The sequence below is a fragment of the Syngnathoides biaculeatus genome, chromosome 13, assembly GCF_019802595.1.
Source record: "Syngnathoides biaculeatus isolate LvHL_M chromosome 13, ASM1980259v1, whole genome shotgun sequence".
Taxonomy (NCBI): domain Eukaryota; kingdom Metazoa; phylum Chordata; class Actinopteri; order Syngnathiformes; family Syngnathidae; genus Syngnathoides; species Syngnathoides biaculeatus.
Genome location: NC_084652.1, coordinates 13,823,218 through 13,846,691, shown reverse-complemented (window position 1 = coordinate 13,846,691; position 23,474 = coordinate 13,823,218). Strand labels below are relative to the sequence as shown.

The 23,474-nt window shown below is 39.8% G+C and overlaps 2 protein-coding genes across 3 annotated transcripts; one reads left to right on the top strand and one right to left on the bottom strand.

Moving 5' to 3' along the window:
• Positions 1–3,104: 3,104 nt before the first annotated feature.
• Positions 3,105–7,882, top strand: rpl5a (ribosomal protein L5a). 2 transcript variants are annotated; one of them, XM_061840111.1, is made up of 8 exons: positions 3,105–3,233; positions 3,480–3,549; positions 4,381–4,496; positions 4,575–4,709; positions 4,876–5,078; positions 6,876–7,053; positions 7,431–7,522; positions 7,718–7,882. In XM_061840111.1, exons 1-8 carry the CDS (start codon positions 3,231–3,233, stop codon positions 7,818–7,820), a joined length of 900 nt encoding a protein of 299 aa, XP_061696095.1. In that variant the 5' UTR covers positions 3,105–3,230; the 3' UTR covers positions 7,821–7,882. The 2 variants fall into 2 exon arrangements, with proteins under 2 accessions (XP_061696095.1, XP_061696094.1); XM_061840110.1 differs by lacking the exon at positions 3,105–3,233 and adding an exon at positions 3,250–3,328.
• A 1,222-nt stretch (positions 7,883–9,104) lies between these two features.
• dipk1aa (divergent protein kinase domain 1Aa) lies at positions 9,105–22,889 on the bottom strand. Its single transcript, XM_061839557.1, has 6 exons — positions 22,455–22,889; positions 17,903–18,037; positions 16,269–16,376; positions 15,333–15,509; positions 14,431–14,562; positions 9,105–13,277 (listed from the first exon to the last, which is right to left on the bottom strand). The coding sequence occupies exons 1-6, from the start codon at positions 22,506–22,508 to the stop codon at positions 12,597–12,599; spliced, it is 1,287 nt and encodes a 428-aa protein (XP_061695541.1). The 5' UTR covers positions 22,509–22,889; the 3' UTR covers positions 9,105–12,596.
• Between the last annotated feature and the right edge of the window lie 585 nt (positions 22,890–23,474).

Below are 23,474 nucleotides of genomic sequence, written 5' to 3'. Positions count from 1 at the left end.
TGGTACGTCAATTGATGAAGCAAAGATGTTTGTGCAATGCAGAGGTTGTCTGGAAATATCTCCGGTGATGCGCTTCTCTTTGGCATCCACCAGTGCTCAGTCAATCATCCCCATTTGATTAAAAATGATTCATGATTGGGGATTGTGGTATTTGTCTTTAAACTCTAAATGGTCTACCAACATCTAAGAGGAAGGTCAGAGGGGATAGGGGATTTTCTGTTGCTGGTCCCATATTAGAGAATGACCTCCTGTTGCACATTCAACAAGCCCCTCCCCTCACAGTCCATTTTCAAAAGTCCCATATTTTACCTATTTAGATCTCCATAGAGCGACTCTCTGACAAGGACATAGGTCCAGGAAAGGACCCTTTGATATGTACTTCTGTTGGAACCATTTTTTAAACAATTAAAAGGATCCATATTTGGCCAAAACTATTCGCTCCCTTCCCTCCGATTGGTTGCCTCGCACTTCAGAGAGCACTCGTGTTTGTTATGTTGACAGTGGTGGGTCGGAATGGAGAGGTAGGAAAAGATTTAGACACTAAACAAGAAATTGCAAGCACAAAAGGTATAGAAAATACTGAATGCATTGTACTGTCTGTTTACATGCCTGTGCCTTTAAGAGGCAGATTTGTTCTTTTTGAAGTCATTCAGAGGTTGAGTGATTCGTGTGTTTTGGGTCAATGAACTGCTTCAGAACCCAAGTGAGATTCAGCTTGAAGTCACACACTGATGGGCAACAATTCTCGTTCAGAATTTTCTGATACAGGGCATAATTCATGTTTCCATCAATCATAGCAAGTCGTCCAGGTCCTGATGAACAAAGCATTCCAGACCATTGGAATTCCACCACCATGTTTCAACTGACTATGATGTTCTTTTTCTGAAATGCTGTTACATTTAGACCAGCTCTTATGAAACACATACCTTCAAAAAGTTCAACTTTTATCTCGTCAGCGCATAGAATATTCTCCCAAAATCTTGGAAATCATTCAGGTTTTTTCATTTTTGCATAAATAAGAAGCACATTTGTGTTCTTTTCTCATTATTCTTCCACATTGTTGAGTCATGAACATTCAATTTAACCTGTAGTTCTTTAGAAGTTGTCCCGACTTCCTTTGAAACCTCCTGAATGAGTAATCGCGGTGCTCTTGCATTAATTTTTGTAGACCTATCACTCCTGAGAAAGTTCACTAACAGTCCACATTTCCTCCGTTTGAAGATAATGGCTCTCCCTATGGTTCGCTTGAATCCTAAAGCTTTAGAAATGACTTTGTAACACTTTCCAGATGGATAAACGTCAATTACTTTATTTATTGACTTTTCTTAAATGTGTTTTTTTTTCTTTGTTTTTTTTTTATTTCCTACATTTTTCCCAGGTGTGGTCAATGAAAATGAAAACAGCTCAACTGCTGCTCATGTGGTTGGAATACACCACTGCTAATGAACCTTCGCTCCTCACTCACTCTTGTTGTAATCATCACACTGGTGGAATAAATCACAAAATGAGTGAGCCAACTCTGATTGCGCATAAAAAGTTGAGGCCTGAAATGTGGCATTAATTGCAGTTGTTTTAAGTGAATAATACATTTATAATTGTGGGTGAAGTTTGCAGTGCACTACAACTACACCAAACTACTTCCATTTTCTTCACCGCTTATCCCCACAAGGGTCGCGGGAATTTTGGAGCCTATCCCAGCTGTCAACAGACAGGAAGCAGGGTACACCCTGAACTTGTTGCCAGCCAATCACAGGGCACATCGAGACAAACAGCCACACTCACAATCACACCTAGGGCCAATTTAGAGGGTCCAATTAATGTTGAATGGTTTTGGATGTGGGAGGAAACCGGAGTGCCCGGAGGAAACCCACGCAGGCACTGGGAGAACATGCAAACTCCACACAGGCAGGTCCGGGATTGAACCAATAAAGAGTGATCAATAATATGCTTATATAGTCATATCTAGTGCCCTGGGATTGGCTGGCAACCAGTTCAGGGTGTACCCTGCCTCCAACCTGTTGACAGCTGGGATAGGCTCCAGCATGACCCGCAACCCTCATGAGGATAAGTGGCAAAGAAAATGGATGGATAGTCATATCTAATAGCATTTTGGGAGCTTTTTCTTTCTTCCATAAAAATGTTCCGATACATTAGCTCTATGACAGTATTAATAATTCCTGGTGTTTTCCATCCATTCAACATTGTATATATATTTTTTTGTATTAAGACTGGATATCAGTACATGACTTTGTATATCAATCAACATGAATAACACAATAGTATTTTTAGTTAGTTACAGTATCAGGTGGTGATTGCCTTTTCCTCAACAGTAGTTATAATTCCTTTATCTAAATTGATGTACCTTCCAAATCTATTTAAGTCAGTGCGTGGTGCACCATACAGCTGTTATTCTTTATTGCTGTTTTGATTTTATTGGAATTACAGCATTCCACCAAGCCTTCTTTTTCCAAACATGTTCTTTTGTATGTTACCCATTTGTCGTCTATTATTGCATGAAATTGATAATAATAAAGACCTCCATGTCAAAAAGAGTTTGAATGCAGAAATTGGACTAGAGGGATGTGTTGATGTATTTGTCTATGTAATGTTCATTCGCTCATTAAAAAAATAGAAGTTGCACAATAATTTTGTAGTCCATGAGCAGTTTTATTTACTCTTTACTGAAGCAATTATTTGGCAGACTACTTTTTTATTTTTACCGGTAATTTTACTTGGGCGACGATAACCAGGGTTGGGAAACACTGTTATTCAAATCCAATAATAGTAATGTTGTACATTGTGGACATACATTTCATTTATGCATTTTGAATTATTGGAATTTTGTCACTGCATTCATAACTCTTCAGTTAAAAACAATTCTTCATTGTTTCTTTCAGTAGAGATAATATTATTATTATTGTTATACTACTACTACTACTACTACTACTAATAATAATAATAATAATTTGAAAAAAATAAATTAGAAAAACGTGCGTTATGATTGGCTGGTGACCAGTTTTGTGTGTAGAAAGATACTGTAGCTGGGATATGTTCTATTAATACAGAATATGAATATGAATATGCTGCCCTCTGTTGGTCTGGGTGTAACTTTGCCTCCAATGCGGCGGATGGCGCTGTGGGTGTTGTAAGCACCTGCCTAACTTCCGCTTGCAATCAGGGCCAAGGTAGTTTAATCGAATCAGAGGGAACCGTGAAATAAACCCATTAAAATGGTGAGTAAACCTTCATGATTTTCAACGCTTTCTTCCCATGTGTATGTAAAAATGTGGATTGTAAATGAGTGATGAGTGTTTGCTGCAGTTTGAAGGTAGGATGGCGTCAGATGATAAAGCCGGTTGCTGAGTTACAGCGTGGCGCTTTTATTGTCCGACGAAACTCAAGATGGCCTAAAGTCTGAAGAAAATATTTGTTGTTTTTGAATCATGTAATTTTGTGTGTGACAATTCGTTTCCTTTAAGGGTTTCGTCAAAGTGGTGAAGAACAAGGCTTACTTCAAGAGATATCAAGTGAAATATAGGCGAAGGAGAGGTATAATAACACTTTAACATCGTAAGAGGTTGCAAAAGTTTGTGTAACCCTACTGATTTTACGTTTAGTTTGTATATCGTTAACTACCATAACTACGTAAGGCACTTTTCATTAGAAAGTCAGTTTTCAAAGCAGTTATTTTGCAGTTTGTTTTTTTTTTTTTAAATTCCTGATAAGTGAGCAGTCCAGTTTTCTGCTTCTCGATGATGATCCCCAAACACACTGAGCAAAACGTAGTTTGTCCTTCGTTTTGCATCGGCTGATGTTTACTGTTCAAGACGGGACTGAGAGAAGCAAAACAAACAAGCAACTTGCTATTTTATCAATTGATGAAGACACATTTGATCAACTTTAGAGTTGTAATAGCATGCACAGAACAAAAAGCCACTCACCAAAAATAAAATGTTCACTATGTACGCAATCACAACAATTCCAGTTTTCATTATATATATTATAATGTTTCCTAATCATTATTGAGCCAAAGGGAAGAGCTACGTTCAGCCTGGGTTGTCACTTTGACTTTTTTTTAAGGATAATATTGTAAAATGACTTTATTAATTTAGCTTGTGATAAATTTACGATTTAACCTTAATAGAGCCAAATATTTTTTGTGGTGTGGGTATCAGTTACTTAGGTTAACTACTGATCACTCTCTATAACGTGGGTTTTCTCTAAATGATAGGAAACATTTTGTGTGCTTTTGGCTCTGGAAAAGATGCATAGTTACTGTATCTTGGCAGTTCACCAATTACCCATCTCGATCATACACATTCCTAATCTATTTGTTTTGTGTCCAGAGTAACCATTTAATTGTTATGTTTTGTGTTCCAGAGGGGAAAACGGACTATTTTGCCCGCAAACGGCTGGTGATACAGGACAAGAATAAGTACAACACACCTAAGTACCGACTGATCGTCCGCTTGTCTAACAGGGACATCTGCTGCCAGGTCAGCTGCGGGAAGCCTGAATACGTCTTTTGTACTCTGATGGCACATTTAAAGGTATCGTGTTATGTCTCTTGACAGATTGCCTATGCAAAGATAGAAGGAGACCACATTGTGTGTGCGGCTTACTCCCATGAGCTGCCTAAATATGGAATCACCGTAGGTCTCTCTAACTATGCTGCGGCCTACTGTACCGGACTGCTGCTGGCACGCCGGGTAAGAACTGAAGTACTTGTGAGCATACATGCATGTTAACTTGGTGCAAGTGCGTCATTTCAAACTTATTTCACAACTGTTGAAATAAATTAATATGGCTTAAATTATTACAAATGTTTTGGACCCCTGTTTGAGAAACACCGCTCTAAGGACTTTTCTGTCTTAGCTGTTGCACAAGTTCGGCATGGATCAGGTGTACGAGGGTCAGGTGGAGGTGACGGGAGACGAGTTCAACGTGGAGAGTGTGGACGGTCAGCCTGGCGCCTTCACCTGCTACCTGGACGCGGGCCTCGCCAGAACCACCACTGGGAACAAAGTGTTCGGGGCGCTGAAGGGGGCGGTCGATGGGGGGCTGGCCATTCCTCACAGGTCAGTTGATGATGATTTTTGGATATCTTTACACTTGAGACTCTTTAGGTGGTTAATCTTGCTGTGAGCAATCGGTCCAATTTGTGTGTGGTGGTTGTCTGCTTCTTGATGATGAGCCCAAGTGTGCTGAGCAAAACATGGTTCTTGCTTCGTTTGTATTGGCTGATGTGTACTTTCCTTTCAAGACGGGACTGAGAGAAGCAATACAACCAACCGCCCACGCAGCCAAAATTTATTTTAAAATAACTATTGGTGGTCCCATATTTACAGTATGTCAAAAGAAACACAACAAGGTTAAAAATAAACTAGCTTTTGGATTCAAAGAATTGTACATGCTAGCGAAGCGGAGTAAATGTCTTTTGTGAGCCGATCAATGACGTCATTGGCGAATCGTGACTTTGAAGACGATCAGAATAAAATACTGATTATCGGCCGATACTGATCAGGCCAATCAGATCGCTGTAACACCACCAAACAAAAATGTTGCTAAGTTTGTACAGTGAGGATAGAGATTGAGCCCTGCTGCGAATAGCAAAAATTCAAAATTTATTGCCCCCTCCCTCACACACAGAATCAGAAATTAACCCATGTTAAAATAATGACTGGATTTGGTCAGTAGCTGATTAATACTGCCCTGATTTCTGGCCTACAGAGGGCACCTGATTATAAGTCTCACCCAGTACATTTGGAAAGGAAATACCATTTGGTACATACATAAGCCGCACCTGTGTAAAAGCTGCAAGTGCCCACATTGAAACCCACATTGAAACACGAGATATTTACAAAGAAAGACGGTACAGAGTTTTCAAAGTTTTAATGCCTTAGCTTAGCTTAACGTAGCAACAACACGGTAGCACGAACAGGGCTAGTTCGAAAAAAAAAAAAAAAAACACACAGGTTAAAAAAAAAAAAAACTGCCGCGGCAGCTACTCGGTAGCATCACAGTAGGACAGGACTGACAGGACCGGTTTAAAAAAAAAAAAACTTACCTAATTCACTGAGATGCGGCAGCAACGTGCGGTGCTAATGCTAGTCCAACACTAACAGGGCCAGTTTAAAAAAAAAAAAAGCTGGTAAAAATCACTGAGACGCGGCAGTAATACAGCAGCAACAGGCTAGCGCAGCGCTAACAGGTTTTTAAAAAAAAAAAAAACATGTCGGTAAAAGTCAGTTCCTTGGCACATATATTCCACCAATGTCACTCTTACCTCGAGAGCCCCCTTGCGGCCGTTAGAAAAACAAGACAATTATTATTGCTGCATCACTGCATAAGCCGCAGTGTTGAAAGCGTGTGAAAAAAGTCGCGGTTTATTGGCCGGAAATAACCGTATATGCTAACATACTCGCAGAATAAATCATAAACCTTATCATTATATTAAGCACAACAATAACCTGAATTCCATCATGTTGCCAAAGTAAAACTTTAATAACTTTGGCATGAGCAGAAATGAATAACAGGATAGATTAAAAAATAAACTCAATTATGCAAACGCTGACGTGCGTATGTTTACTCTATACTGAAATCTATTTACTCAGAAATTTTTGGGCTGTTTATTTGGTTATATGAATGCCAATATGTGGATAAGCAGCTAAATTGCACAACTGAGTGAAAAAGCATTTTTGCCTGTCAATATAAGTTAGTGTAACAGATTTTTTTTTTTTCTTGTTTTAAACTACAAACTTTTTTTTTATTCATTCATCTCAAAAGGTACAATGGTTCGGTATTGCTGATCTATTCATTTCATATATTGACTGACTGAATGAGCTGGAGAGGTCTCGTCTCCCTGTTGTTTTCAGCCTGAAACGTTTCCCAGGATACGACACGGAGAGCAAAGAGTTTAACGCCGAGGTACATCGGAAGCACATCATGGGTATGAATGTGGCCGACTACATGTCGTACTTGATGGGGGAGGACGAGGAGGCCTACAAGAAGCAGTTTTCGCGCTTCATCAAGAACGGAGTCACACCTGACACGGTACGTCCAATGTCACACTTTTCGTACTTGAGCGCTGCCCACTCAAACCACAAATAGGTAATAATACATAAATCACAAAGTTGAAATGTTACATTTTTTTAAAGACAATTTTGACTTAGTGCACATTTATTTTCCATTTCTGATTGTTTTGTTCTTTTGGTGTTTGAAAATGGTTGTCATCATTTGTGCACTTCAAATTTTCCTAACCAAGCAGCCTTCACACAAGTGGCAGAATTTACACTTCAGGGTAATCATTATTTTTTTCCCCCATAAGCAAATTGTGGTTCTCTTGAAAAAAGCACAAAGCTGTACTGTGGTTTCATCGCACAGTAAATGTGGTCATGATAGAAATGAATGTGGCATTTTGTACTTTTCAGGTAGAGGAAATGTACAAAAAAGCACACGCCGCCATCAGAGCAAACCCTGTTCACGAAAAGAAACCCAAAAAAGAGGTCCAAATAAAGAAGCGGTGGGTTCTGTTTCATATCCAATTGTTCCAATCAAATAAATCTGCATGTCTTGTAAAAATTTTCAATGTGACAATGGAGCAATGTTACTTATACAATTCGTGTTTTGTATTATTTTTTTTAATTTTTTTCCTGCTGACCTCTCCGCCAACTGTCCTGAATGTTAATGGTACCACTCTTTGCTCCTCCCTGGGCAGATGGAACCGCGCCAAGCTCTCCCTGGCACAAAGGAAGGACCGTGTCGCCCAGAAAAAGGCCAGCTTCTTACGAGCGCAAGAGCGAGAGGCCGGCGGGGGTTAGCGGCTCCGCTATGGCGCCTCGCCGCGCAGCACAAACAAATAAATTTATTACAGTCAAATTCATTTTTTCCCCATTGATTTTGGTCCTTTGTGGAGTTATGATGGATGAGTTGTTAATGGCAGGGACTGACATACTTGATTTAATTTTTCACATTTTGTACTGAGACACACTTGTCACGAAAATGGATGTTTGGATTTCAGGCGAAAAATTCTCTATAACATTTACAATTTAACCTCATTTGACCCCTAAACTATAGTCCAGTACAGTACAGTACAGTATTTTAGTACTTTTTGCGCAACTTAAATGGCAAGATTCATTGCAATAAACAAATGTCCTGGTTCAAGGATTAGTAAAATAAGAGGTCAATTTCTTTCCAAGCACTTTTAAAACATAAGGACTAGTTTTACTGATATATATATATATATATATATATATATATATATATATATATATATATATATATATATTTTACAGCACTAAGTTTATTTATTTATTTTAATGACATATTTAAATGATTTTTTTTTTTTTTTTTTTTTTTGCATAGTTATTTGGCACGACAGGATGGTGGAGCAGTTGGTGAAGCGTTGGCCTCACAGTTCCGAGGTCCTGGATTCAATCCCGGACTCGTCTGTGTGGATTTTCATGTTCTACCTGTGCCTGCGTGGGTTTTCTCCGGGAACTCCGGTTTCCTCCCACATCCCAAAACAATGCAACGTTGATTGGACACTCTAAATTGCCCATAGGTGTGATTGTGAGTGTGGTTGTTTGTGCCCTGTGATTGGTTGGCAACCAGTTCCGGGGTTACCCCGCCTCCTGCCTGTTGACAGCTGGGATAGGCTCCAGCACTCCCTGCGACCCTTGTGAGGACAAGCGGCGAAGAAAATGGATGGATAGTTGGCCCTGATCTATCAGAATCCATGTTTCATTTTTTCCCCAAAATATTTTGGACACACTAGTTTCTCCCAAATACATTTTAGAGATACTGGATCAAGACTATCAGGAAATACGCAAAAACAAGTGACAAGGATTTAGGTGTTTTAAAAAAAAAAATGTTGGGGCTTGAACAACTGCAGTAATTTTTGCCATTCAGCTCCTTGTTGGAGAATGGCAAGTGCAAAAGTTCCTGAAATGTTGAACACTGTTTCAAAAAGTCAAGTTCACCTTGAAAGGTTACATTCTAGGGTCATTGGGAGATTTCTCCCTAAAGCCCTACAAATGTTTTTTGGCAAGTTGCACATGTATAATTTTCCCGCTTAATCTTTCAAAATGAAAGAAGGCACGTGGTAAAAGACAGCAAAATAGTGTACTTTATTCTCAGTTGTGCAAAGTCATGCATGTATTTTTCTATGAAAACCACTTAGTCCATACAGCAGCTTTGAGCACCGCTTCAGCTTTTTCTGTAGGTCCTGACACATTACACAACATAAGAAAGTTACTTCCTGTCAGCTGTGGCTCGAGTAGACTTTGTGCATTTTTTATACAGCATTTGAGTGCAACGACGAGATTGTGGAAAAAAAGATCTTCACACATGACATTCATAAGACCTCAAGCATGTTGCTTATGGCACTGTGATAAGGGAAACCCAAAACAGGCAGTAAAATAATGTTCTTCTAGTGGAAAAATAGTGGTTAACATTCACAAATGACTATACAGCTCTGTGATTGATCATTAGTATTCAAAATGATGTGAAATACAAACACTTCACACACATCACGGCCAAGGATAAGCCTTTTGAGTATCATACATTTGTAGATTCTCAGTCATTCGGGTTATGGTCATCTGCAAAGGTTGCAACTGGAATTGTTGAATATGTTTCACACAGGTGTGTTCAAAATAAAAGCAGTCCAATGTGACTAACCAGATTAATCCGCATTTTCAGCTACAAACAAGTTCCCAGTAAATTCTCAGAAAACCAACAAGATCCAACATTCATGACATCCACACTCTTAAGGGCAATTTGCTGAAAGGGGTGTGTTTACAAAAAATATGTTATTCAATCAGTGAGGTCATCAATTTTGTGAAAATCAGCTGTGACTCAGGTGGCCCCTATTTAAGAATGAGGCCATGTTAAATTCTCCTTGCTCATTGTTTGGGAGAACAGCGTACTTTGAATGTTTGATTGGAGAGGTGGAAAAAAAATGATGGGCTGTTCAGCTAAAATGATCGCTAATCCCTTAAAATGAAGAGCAAAACCAGAGACGCGCGGCAGAAAACGGAAGACAACAGTCAAAATGGATCGCGGAATGCCAAGGGCTCAGCCAATGACCAAAGGCAGTCTGGAGTCACCTGGAAGTACTGTGACAGCTGCAGTACACTGTGAAGGAAGTGAAGCGTGGTGGTGCAAGCATCATGATGTGGGCATGGTTATCGCAAACCAGCGATCATGGATCGGTTTGCATATGTCGAAATACTTGAAGAGGTCATGTTGTCGTATCCTGAAGAGGACATGCCAATGAATCGGGTGTTCCAACAAGACAATGACCTCAAACACATTCGTAAAAATGCAAAGTCTCAGTTCCAAACCGACAAAGTTAATGTCATGGAGTGGTGAGCCCAATCCCCTGACCTAAATCCAATCAAGAACGTGTGGGGGTGACATCAAAAATGCTGTTTCTGAATCAAAACCGAGAGATGTAAATGAATCATGAAATATCGTTAAGAAATCTTGGAGTGGGATAACAGTGAAAGGTGACACAAGTTGCTTGATTCCATGCCACGCAGATGATACTTTAGTGATTCAAAAGTGATTCAAAGGATCGGTAAATTCTAGAAACAAAAAAGTTTTGAGTTTGTCAAGTCAACGGCAGACTTTTTTTTTTTTTTTTTTTACAAATTGCACAGCCTTATCAAGAGTATGTATATGATGAATGTTGGGTCTTGTTGGTTTTCTGAGAATGTCGTGCACCTTGTTTGATGTAGCGATAAAAAACAAAACAAAAAACGAATGTGGATTTATCTGGTTAGTCACATTGCACTGCCATCATTTTGAACACTATGTGCCAAAAGGCTTCTTCATCTGATTCATCAATGAAACGCATTTTCTACAAATCTCAAACCTTACGAACATCTTCAGACTAAAGCTAATTCACGCTAAGGACAAAATCCCAAGAAGCAAACTCATTTTTGTCATTTCCACAGTGCAGTGCAGTGAGAATTTCACTTTACTGGCCAAACACGATTATTGACCACCCATAAGAGACACACACCGCGAACTTAGATTTGAAGAAGCCTTTTGGATGAAAGGGTCAACAAACTAGAACAGTCCAGTTCCCTTAATTCAACCTTTGCAGATTTACTTCTAGTGTCGCTCAGGATTGAGCTTCTTCAGCTCAGTGGTTGAAGCAACGCCCCAAAATGAGCCACTGACCACCGAATCAGAGTCTAATGCGAAACAAAACCTTTTCTGAACCAGTGTTACTAAAGTTTTGACAATGTAGGAGAAAAAAGTGGAACCTTCATAACTAGTGCTTTACCGGGTTAGAATTAGTATCTCGAATGAATATGTTTTCATAAAAAAATAAGCATGCAAAAGTCATCGCAATAAATGGGGACCTTACATATTTCTTACTACATAAACCCACACTAATATTGTTAACCCACCCCCCCAAAAAAAAAAAATCAATAAAAACAGAAGAATTGTATAGTCTTCGAGTGTCCCAGCTCAAGTTTCCCAAAACAAGATTACCCAGCTTTAAGAGTCTTATGTTCTCGAAATATTCATCAGACAGAAGTCATTTCCATCCCCTGAAAATACACTATATGGCCAAAAGAATTGGGACGCACCTACAGGAAGTCAAAAATATATATATACCGTATGAATGATCTTTGTATACAAATGTCCATAATGTCTTTTGGGATATTGGGCTTTGTGAGGTTGTAAGTTCAAAATGAACCGAAATGCACGAAAAGCTTTTCAGGTGAACTTGGAGCCTTGATGTCGAACTGTTCAATAGCTTTTGCACTACTTGCTTCTCTTTTAAGAGGAATAATGTATTTGCAAGGATGTATTCCTCTCTGTGACTCCTCCAGTCTCTATCTCTGTTTATGCCAATTTGTTAGCTCAATCTCAGTGGCCACTTTCCTCTTGCAACGTCGAGACTTTCGACAGGATCTTCAAAAGGTTAAAACGGAGAAATTGGAAGGGTCACAGAAAGGGACAGAAGTGAGAGAGCTCCAACTCCTGTTGAGAATCTTGACCGTCGGGTTGTTTTTCAAGAATAGCAAGTTATACGAAAAGTTTTGAAACTAATTAGGGCTGAAACAATTAATCGATTAAAGAGTAATTTGATTACAAAAGAATGCTAGCGGGGCGGGTGGCTCCATCGCCCAGCCCTCCGTGCTATGAATTTTTTCTCAACAGCGAATTGTGCAAAAACGACTGAAAGAAATTAGGCCCAAACACGATTAATCGAATAATTTGATTTTTTTTTGTAATTAAAAAGTCATATTGCCCACCCCAAGTTTAATCACCTTTAATATTTTTCTGTTTTGACAATAGCAAGTTGTGAGACGAATTAGGGAAGAAAAGATTATTCAAATATGTTGAACTATACAATTGCAAAAAAAACAACCTAAAAATAAGTTAGTCATATTGCCCATTCTTATTATTTTTTTTTCTTCTTCAAATTTTCCTCTTCAGTTCATTTAAAATTTGAAGGTCCGGCCTGAAGCTAAACTCGAAAGCCCAATACCCCTAACTTCACGAAATGTGCTTTTCTTCACATCTTATTTTACAGCATGGTTAGCGCTTCCTTCCTTCCTTCCCTTCCTTGCCGGTCACGAGTCCTTCGTGTGTGAGATCTGCCTCCACAGCAGCGCCTTCAAGTTGTTGAGGAGCAGCGAGTGCTCCATGTTCAGCTGCCCAGCGTCGCCCTTGAGGGCCATGCAGGCGTACAAATGCCTCTCCAGCTCCTCCCGCAGGGTGGACGGCGCCCCGTGCAGGAGGTAGTCCTTCAGCGTACTGCACGCTTTGGCCAAATTGGGCCGAACGGGCCCCTCCCTGCAGCGTTTCTTTACCGTATCGCACGACGTCCGACAGTCCGCCCCGTACACGCAGTCGGCGTCCGTCTGGCAGCGCAGCGCTCGCATGCCCCGCCGGAACTGGCTTTCCGGGACCACTGCTCGGGCGTCGGTGAGGCGCAGCTCGTGGCCGTCCGTGTAGCCGAAGTGGGCCGCCGCCAGGTCGCAGATGAGGAAGCTGCCGTACGTGCCGTGGAAGATGTCCTCCACCAGCTCCAGGAGGCCCATGGAGATCTTGGCTTTGCGGGGCCACGAGGGGGCGAACCACTGGTCCATGGTCCGCTGTAAGCCGCCGGGGACCCAGGAGACCAGCGGCCAAGGTACAGACACACCATACAGGGGCCCGTGGGGGACCCTTTCGATCATGTAGAGGTCGCCGCAGTAACCGAGGAGGCGAGGGGTGTGACCGCGTTCCTGAAGCAGCAGGCCCAGAAGAACCTGAGAGAGAAAATAGGGATCAGGACCAACCTGGAATAGCGAAAATCCACTGACAACTGACGTTCATCCGAACTGAGTTAGGTTACCTAAAGGGCCATCGACACGTAAAGCATGATTTTTAGTATGTTTTTAATGTAAAAAAGGCAGCCGGAATGGGCCCCTCCGTTTTTTCACCACACGTCATGATGTTGTCGTATATGGATTTTTGTATCTCCAACCATGAAAATCCTCTTGAGGCATTCGTTTTGGAGGAGAAGCAGGAAGTGACGTTTTTTCCAGACTCCCACACTGGCGGGTCCGTGTGTTTATACTAGTTTTACCATCGGAAAAGTAGCAGTTTTTTCCTGCGTGTTACCTAAAATGCCGTCCCGTCGTATTGCTGGATATTGCTCGAACACTCGGGAGCATGGATTCACTCTTCACACAATTCCAAAAGACCCGGTTCATCGTGAAAAATGGATTGCACATGTGCAAAGGCCGAGAGCTTCGTGGGTTCCACATGACACGTAGGTGTGTATAGAGCTACTAAAAAAAAGAATAGTTGGAGGTGGGAGGATGACTGCGGTGGCGATGAACAACGCCGATGGCGTCGGCGTTGTTCATACATTGGCGGTGGGATTGTTCATCGCCGCTACACACTACGCTACACAGTGTCAGGGAGTCTGTTGTTAGTTAGAACTGATCCACATATCATCTAAATATGGCTTGAAACGATATGGTAATATTGTCCTGGTCACTTCACTTGATTGTGAGATGTTCTCCACTTTGAAAATAGCTTTCATGTCAGAAGGGGTGTTGGAAAAATCCGAATATCTCTGTTGTTCCTTTCCCATAGCAGGTGCCACTGCGTGTTTTCAATGGCGACTGTTCCAGTTTGACATCTGTAAATGACGTTGCAGGCAATATGGCCGCCACTGGCATGTCGAGTGAGACTTCCGCAACTTTGCGCATGAATGACACGTTCTCCGCTCATTTTTTTTTTTCCGTATAGACATTAAAGTGAATAATATATGTAATTTTCATAGCTATCTATTTTAAAATGTATATAGGCATGTCAGTAGAACTTTAAGGACAGTACAAGTCTTTGCACTTTGTTACTTGCGGCCACTGTTCTACGCCTCAATGGGAACAACAATGGCGGCTGTCATTTTACCTCATCGATCTGCAGGAGGGCCCACGTGGAGCGGGCTTCCGCCAGGGACACTTTTCCGTCTTTGTTGCCGTCCGCCACAGAGAGGATCACGCTTGCCAGACCGCCAAGGTTGCTCTGATCTCCGAGTTTGGACTATAAGGGATCGCACGCACAAGGCACCATGTGAGATAAATTATTATTATTATTACTACGTCACCCACATTAAGATCATGTTTACCGTTATAGGTTGAACATGTTAAATTAAATATCTTTTATCTGGAAATGACCCCAAGGCTATAAGAGCTATTAATGAAAAATATTTGTTACAAGTATATCATTTTTACAATATTTTTTTTAAATTTACCCAAAACAAAAGAATGCATAATATACACTAGAACACATAGTATACCCTGCACTCTATATTAAACTGAGTATCTCTAAGCACAAGGTATTTTCCCACTTGTTTTAGTTACAACAAAACATATATACAAAATTCAGTACAGATCACTCCAAGTCAGGGTTTGATTTTATTTTTATTTAATGCGTTTTATGTAAGTTATATTAATAATAAAGACACCAAATTGTTGCATGTCCAACTAACTACGTACAGTATCTCCAAATGGAACCCCAACCCCTGAAAAAAACTCTCAAAATCTGCCATTACAACAATACTTTTCTTCAATATATTTACTCTAAGTATTGTACTTTTTTATTATCTGAGTGTTTCCCAACCTTTACTGAAAAAAAAATCCCACAGCACACTACCAAACAAAAACGTCACAAAACGTGGACACGCAGGCTTATGATGTACCATCTCCCAATTGACTAGGATGAATCACATAGTTTCTTTTGGGATTTTAATTTTTTTTAATCTATATGTCATCATAATATATAAATATATATATTATTTTTTTTTTTTTTACCTTAAGGTGATTTAAGACCATCTCTCGGAATTTCTCCACTGATGTGCCTCTGGTGGGGGTATCGAACAGAGGGATCTCCTTCCGATGCTCCGGCTCGGCGTCCACCTCGTAGTGCGTGACTTTCCCCAAATGGCAGCGAACGATCCCCTCGTGGTCGCCCCAGCTCCCCGTGTACACCTGGTGAAAGACCCGCATGCAGGTTTTTCAATCGTGAACGGGGTGGGGGACGCTTCAGTGGGGACTTCATCCGCCTCGAAATGCCACCAATATCATATCACAGTGATTGAAATAATCAATAGAATAAAAAAAAAAATAAATAAGTGAAGCTGTTCAGTATAAATATGAATATTTAAAGAAAATACTTCATAGTCACCAAAATACTGATAAATGTATTGTGTGCGGATTGCTGCAGACATGCTTTGCTTATCGAACAATTTTGGTCAGACCAATTTGAGGATGAAAAAAATCCTGATGTTATTGTATGATGCAAATTTGTAATCTAAATTATTTTGTTTTGCGGGCCACATTCAGCGCGCTTTGATCATAAGTGAATCGGTAGCCTTAATACACTATAGACAAAGACCTTTTTTTTTTGACTATTTTGTGGGTGCACATAATTACAATTTCCTTATATGGAAAATATCCACATTTATGATTTATTATCTTGTTGCAAATTATGAAATCAAATTAGGGCCCCTTCTGGCCCCTCGGCCATACGTTTGACACATCGAGGTTGAAAAAAAAAGTCCAATTGCTAATACATAGTTATATAGTGGAAGTACTGATTCTGGAGGTCAGGGCCAAATTTGACAGATATTGGCATGAAATCTGACTAGACAAAAAAGTACAATGTATTGTAATAATAATAGTAATAATGTAACATCCACATGCACATATTAGAAGCAGTGCAACCAAGAGAAATGGGACATTTCCTACCTGATTGTTTGGGAGTGTTGACAAACATCTGCTTATGTAGAACGTGTCTTTATCACACAGGCTGCTGCAGGCCGAGCCGTCAATGATTCCGCTCCGATATTTGTCACACTATTCAGGCAAAGAGCGAACATTATTTACCAACAGCAGTCAGAAACAGAGCCGGCCTAAGGTACAAGCAAAGTAATCCCCCCCAAGAAAAAATAAACGATTGCCGGAATTGTGTGAGCCTGCTTTGCACATCCGCCTCACAGTTCTGAGGATCCTGGTTCGAATCCGCCCCCACCTGTGTGGAGTTTGCATGTTCTCCCTGTGCCTGCGTGGGTTTTCTCTGGGTACTCCAGTGTCGTCCCACATCCACCCCAAAAACCAAGGTAAATTAAAACGAAAACTCTAAATGAGACCCTCAACTGCTCAGCAGCCAATCGCAGATCTCATTAGATTTGGAATTTTTATCCCAGCTAAATGTGTAAATCTTCATTTCTTTAAAATTTCTTTTTTCACTTGAAAAAGAAATATGACACAATCATGGTACCACGTAAAGTCCTACAGTGGAAAAATAATATAGGCATATTTTCCACAATTCCTTTACTAAATAGTGATTTTTATTTTTTGTAATTTTCAAAACATACTCACTCACTACAAACTAAAATGTGACTTTATTTGGCTGTAAAACTTTATTCTAATATTATAACAATCTGACTTTATTTTATAGAAATTACTTTTTATCCTCTAGATACTTTTTTATGTAGCTTTTCTTCTTGTAAGATTATTATAATTTTGGTGGAAAAAATTAGACTTTGTTCTTATAACATTACAACTGTGCTCTCAAAAATATATATATAAATATTATTGTAACATTACAACTTTTCTAGAAAACAGTTAACTTTTCTAATCAAACGCAAGGCTAGTTAGAATTGTTGTAACAGTAGCAAATGTAGTATTCTGGCAATATTTCCCAAGTAAAAAATGTATATGACAATAATTAAGTTCTCAAATTGAATTGCTGAAATAGGCTTTGAGTATGTCTCATTGTTAAACCTCATCATATGTTATAAATGTATTCATAATACCTCTTTAATATCACAACAGTACATTTTTAATCACCCAAAGTTACATTTTTCTTCTTGTCAAGATTACAAAATTATTTAGTGGAAAAAAAGGACATTGGTATTATTCTAACCCCTTGGACGCGCCACACACACACACAACACACACACACACACACACAACACACACACACACACACACACAAAATATCATATTTTGGGGAAGGGCGGGGTGTCTTATGACATTCAAAGGTACACATGCTAATCATAACCCTAACCCTAGGTCAGTTTGGAGCATGTTTAACTTGTCACCCTTGACCACATCAAATGAGTAAAACTGCAATTACCAATCGATACACACAGGGCAGCTCTAATGATAACTAACATTTAAAACCGCGCTGCGAAAAGCCAATAAAAGAACAATGACCTAGATAACCGCCCAACATGTTGTATAAAAACACTGATCTCTCAATCTATCGCAGCGTCGCGGCGCGCGCATTTAAAGAAAATAAATAAATAGGAACAGAAAATCAATGCGAGAGCCACAATGTGTTCCGGCTAAACAAGCCAATTGATTACTCAACCCACAATGGCGTTTTTGCACTGGTGTCCTCTGCACAGCTCTGTGTAGGCCGAGTATTGCACGTAGAGTACCCAGCTCCCCACCAGCACCGTCAGCCAGGTGAGGAACAAGTACTTCACCCTCACAAAGGAGATCCGGGCCTGCAAAAGACACACGGGAGAACATTGGGTCGTACAAGTACACAGTATTCAGTATTAGGCCACATCAGTGTCGTCATCCGCGGGGGGTTGGAAAAAAAAATGCAAAGAACTAGAAAGTACAGACAGGTGTTTTCAAATGTGGGGAGTAAAATAAAATGTCATCAGAAAAATAAATACTCAGAAAAAGTACAGATACTTCACAGCTCTATTTAAGGACAGAAACTATTTGTACTACATCCGACCACTGAAAATATGTACACAAAGTACTCATTTTTGTCATCATAAAACGTTTTCTTGAATAATTACATTCAAAGAATACAACTGAATGCAGCAGATTAAACTGGAAATGATTGAACATGAAGCAAACCAGCAAAATTTTTGCTTCTTCTTTATTGCTCTTTATTAAAGAAACAAAATAAAATCCTTCAAAACACAGTGAAGCATTGAATCACAAAACTAGTTTGTTCCAGAACAACATTCGTAACACTGAATACTTTCATCTTGTTTCCACCCCAACTGAAACGAATGGAAATGCATTCATTTATTGCAGTGGCTCAAAAAAACACCACATTTTTTTAATTGTAAAATTAGCATGCTAAAGTATTATACATACAACAACTATAACATGTTTAAATTAAAACAAACAAACAGTTTGTGCATCATGATGATTCACTGGGGATTTTCCTGCTCATTCTAGTGTGTGCATCTTGGATAACACATACAAACACACAATGTGAGGATTTGATTATGTAACAGACAAACAAAAAAAGACGAAGCAGTAATATTGTTTGTTTTTCACTCGGGATAATGAATATATGCCTCTATTATGTTGTCTGTCTACATGTGTTGCTGTAGTTCGTTTAACAATAAGCATCAACTGGGAGAGGCAATAAACAGGTTGAGTACATTTATTTTATGCTTTATTTCAAATGTGTTTGTGTAAATACAAATTATTTGCAGACTTTTATTGAGCGGCACGGTGGAACAGCTGGTAAAGTGTTGGCCTCACAGTTCTGAGGCTCCGGGTTCAATCCCGGACCTGCCTGTGTGGAGTTTGCATGTTCTCCCCGTGCCTGCGTGGTTTTCCTCCGGGCACTCCGGTTTTCCTCCCACATTTCAAAAACATGCAACATTAATTGGACTCTCTAAATTGCCCCTAGGTGTGATTGTGAGTGTGGCTGTTTGTCTCAATGTGCCCTGGGATTGGCTGACAACCAGTTCAGGGTGCACCCTGCCTCCTGCCCGTTGACACCTGGGATAGGCTCGAGCACTCCCCCATGACCCTTGTGAGGATAAGGGGCGAAGAAAATGGTTGGATGGACTTTTGTTGAGATTCTACATTGCATATATATTTCATTTCAGCACATTATGTGGCTTTTTTTTAAATTAAGAATGAAACTTTTTCAGTACGTAATTACCCTCGATCACCTTCCTGAGTCGCTAAGTAACAGTATAGGTGTGGGTTCTATTTTTTATGATTCTGGTTAAAGAAACAGTCCCATTGCTAATAAAGTTATTACATGGGCTAGCGCTGCTGTCCCTGAGAGGAACTAGAAATCTAATTTGGACTTTGAGGTAAAAAAAAATAAAAATAAAACAAAGAGGGAAGCTACAACTGCGTCCTTGGCCACTTGACCCATATTGCAGTAAAAGCACTTTAGACACAATCAGGCCTGAAAAGATGAGCATGTAAAGAATGAATAGTGACTCTGCACGGGGAGGGGGGGTATCACGAGAAGAGAAAATGACACACGGGTGTACTGTCTGGCTGCCTTAGTTTGGCTCCAGTAGATTTGCCATTAAATCCGACGCAGACGGTGTTTGCAAGGTTTACTAATACTAACCGGAAAAATGCACAATGAGTTTCATACGCGCAAAGACTTGTTGACATGTTTACACAAGACGATAACCTTGACAGAGAACTGTTATAAAATCCCAATAATATTTAACCCACACAACCTCATAGATTTGGGCTGGGGGGGGTCACTTTTTAATATCACAATGTACACTGTATCACAAAAGCGCATTGTTAATGTAGTTGAAAAAAAAATGTATTTTTCATGAATAAAGACGTTACAAGTGACCCTTGAACTTTGGAACAGCACTGAATGTACAGTAAACAAGAAAGTGTTTCATTTGAATTCTTTTTACTCTTTTTTAGACTGGCAATACTCCGTGTGGCGTCGGGGTGTAGCTACTGGCACACGGAACTTTTTTCCTGGCTCATTGCAATCGTGCCAAATGATTTATACTGATTGTAGGGTGGTGCGTGCATCTGCAGTAACATTAATATCTGGGTGGGAAAACGATCACTGCGAAAAAGCTTCGAGACAGCGATTTGGTTAAAATTTGGTTTATAACTGGTAATATTGTAGTTATTTCATTGACCGTTTCAGTACTCAAATAAATCTCACACAAATATGCAAAACCACATTGCAAATCCTTCTGTATTTAGTCACTAGCTGTATTCCATCGCCGTGGCGTTTCATTGCAGTCTTACTTTAGCTAAGACCAAGTCCCATCAGTATCATGTTCACATGTTGCCGAGCAACCTGTTGGTCATTTAGAAATGTCCGGCCAGCATCTTTCACTGTCCCCTCGCCTATAAGATTTACATTTTTGCTACATTTAATAACATATGTCTCTTACATTCCGTGTACAGCATCTTAGCGACTGGGAGAATGTATCAAAGATTCCGTTAAGTGGGGGGGCCGGCCGCAACTTTTCTTGCACGGCTGTTCCTTTGAATGCGGAGGGGGCAGGCGCCCATCCAACTGAGTCATTTTGTGCTTCTCGAGACTTTTCCAGACTAAAAAGTGGTTCTCAGACTGGTGCTCCTGGACCCCTGAGGCTTGGCAAGCTGTACCTGAGGATTCTGACAATTATTTTGCGATACATTATATTATTATGTGGTGTCTAACCCTATTTACAATCGGGCACCAGAAGATAATAAAACCAACAGAATTAACTCATTACTGGCCATACCGTAGCGTTAGGTGAATTAAAGTTTGCATAATTTTGGTATACAGCTGCATTACATAAATATAACATCCCTGCATGAAAATGTATATATATATATATATATATATATATATATATATATATATATAGTTTTTTTAAACATCTGTGTGTTATTACAGAAAATTAGGAACGAATATAAAATGTATTGCTGTGGCCTGAGCACAAAAAAACCCCCTAAATATTAGAGAATGAGGAAAGAAAGGATTCCCTGCCCCCCCCAAAAAAAAAATCATAGATGATTTCGTGAACGGCAAACAAGGAACGAATTAAACTCTTCAGTCCAGGTATCACATTATAGTCCCATTTTTGTTGCGAATAAAGCCGTCTTTTAATGAATAAGAAGCCAAATATTTTGGGAATGATGTATTTTTTAATCCAACTGTTATGTTGTTCTTCCCCTTTAAAAATAATATAATCATGGTAATTTTATTACAACTTTAGTCTTGTACAAATACTCATGAGATTCTGACTTTTCATCCAGATAAAATATGACTTTGTTCTTACAAAGATTCTGACGTACAACTTTATTCTCATAGCAATCATATTTTTGTGGGGAAGGAAAATATTTATCTTAACATTTCACCTTTTTTCCCCTCAAAACTAAACTTTTTTTTGGTGTCATTTACAGATACACATGCTAGTTAAGTTCAGTTGGCGTCAGGATTATGAGGGGATCCTTAATCTCTTCCGTGTGGAACCTCTGGACGCAAAAAGTTTGACAAATCTCTTTTCAACACTCTTTTGAGTGATGTGTCAGAAAGGTTCCAAGAAATCCCCCTGGGACTCTCCAATTCCTTGTGCATGCACTTCTGGAAAGATTCTTCCGGGATCGCGTTCAGCTCTGTCGTCACACCCTTCTTGATGTCATCCACATCTTCAAAAGGGGTCCTCTTGAGGAAAAAAATAATACAATAAAAATTCCACGTAGCTACTTTGGGTGAGTAGGAAGTTTCTCCAGTGTGATGAGGTTCTTCTCAGCCAGGAACTGTCAGATGCTCAATGACATTATGTTGTCTGGCGACACTCTCACCTCATCTCGTGGACAAAATTAACTAAACGTGATGTTTGATGGTACTTTGAAATATTTCTTTTAAGACACCCCGTCTGTGCTTTATATGTTAAAATATCATCAATACACTCCTCACTGGGTTGTTATTGTAAAACCTGAATAAAGTCATGCCTCAGTCCCTGCACATCCATAAAATGTGGTTAGACACGATCAATCTCGGATTTGTGTACAGAGAATCTTTTGAGTCAACAGGGCCAGTCTTTCATCGACATTCCTCAGGTATTCTCAACCCGAGGGAAGAAGGCACGTTTGCAGCCAGCTGTCAGCCTGATGTGACATATTACCCACGCTTCAAGTTCTCATTCAAAAAACTCGCGCAGCTCTTACCTGGAAATAGAATGACTTCTTCACCCAGGCCCGTGGAAACAGCCCCTTCGCCATCACAAAAATAGATCATCTCAAAACTGGAGAACATCAGTCAAGATCAGACACGCACGATCGAGCGTCTCGCCACGCGTGCGCCAAGTATGGCAATGCGCATGATCCCGTTTCACCGAGTTTGTTTTGGGGTCATCGTGTGCTGGGCTGTGCTGGGCTGTGCTGTCCGCACATTTGCAGCGTCTTCCCAGCAGCCGCTTGCTTCTCCAGCGAAAGCGAGTTGGACCCGAATGCCGAAAACAGCAGCAGGCTCCGCTCAGTGCGCAGGCGCAGTGTGTACGGCGCGTTAAAAAAAAAGAAAACATTTGGTAGTTTCCTGTCTGTCTAAATAAAATAATCTATTACCAACTCTGCCTTATATACTTTAGTAATACATATCTGAGTGTATAATGAGAGTTCGAAGGTATTTGCTAGTATGAATAAACTCCCGTTATTTCTGAAAATCATACGACGTCGTTCCGCCACCACTTCTGCTAAAAAGGAAGTCATATTTTAACCAACAAAGTTGTTGGGTGTTATTTTTCTTTTTTTTTTATTTCTGCCTCAAATACTTGAGAAATACATATCTAAGTGTGTAATGAGAGTTCGCAGGTATTTGCTAGTATTAATAAACTCCCGTCATTTTTGAAAATCAAACGACGTCGTTCCACCACCACTTCCGCTAAAAAGGAAGTCATATTTTAACCAACAAAGTTGTTGGGTATTATTTTTCATTTTTTATTTGAAAAAAAAAATAGTACTACAGTTCACTTTTATCAAATTGAAAACAACCCACGATTTTTTCACTGCTCCCCAAAAAAGTTTCGTAAAATCAAAACCTTCTTATTTACAGTGAAAAAAAAGGTCCAAACTTGCATTCTGAGTAGATTTATGATTTTGTACCACAATATTGGACCAGCAAAATAGCTTCAATGCTACATACTGTTCCATTTGCAACTCAACTTTATTTCTAGAGCAACGACAAAACAA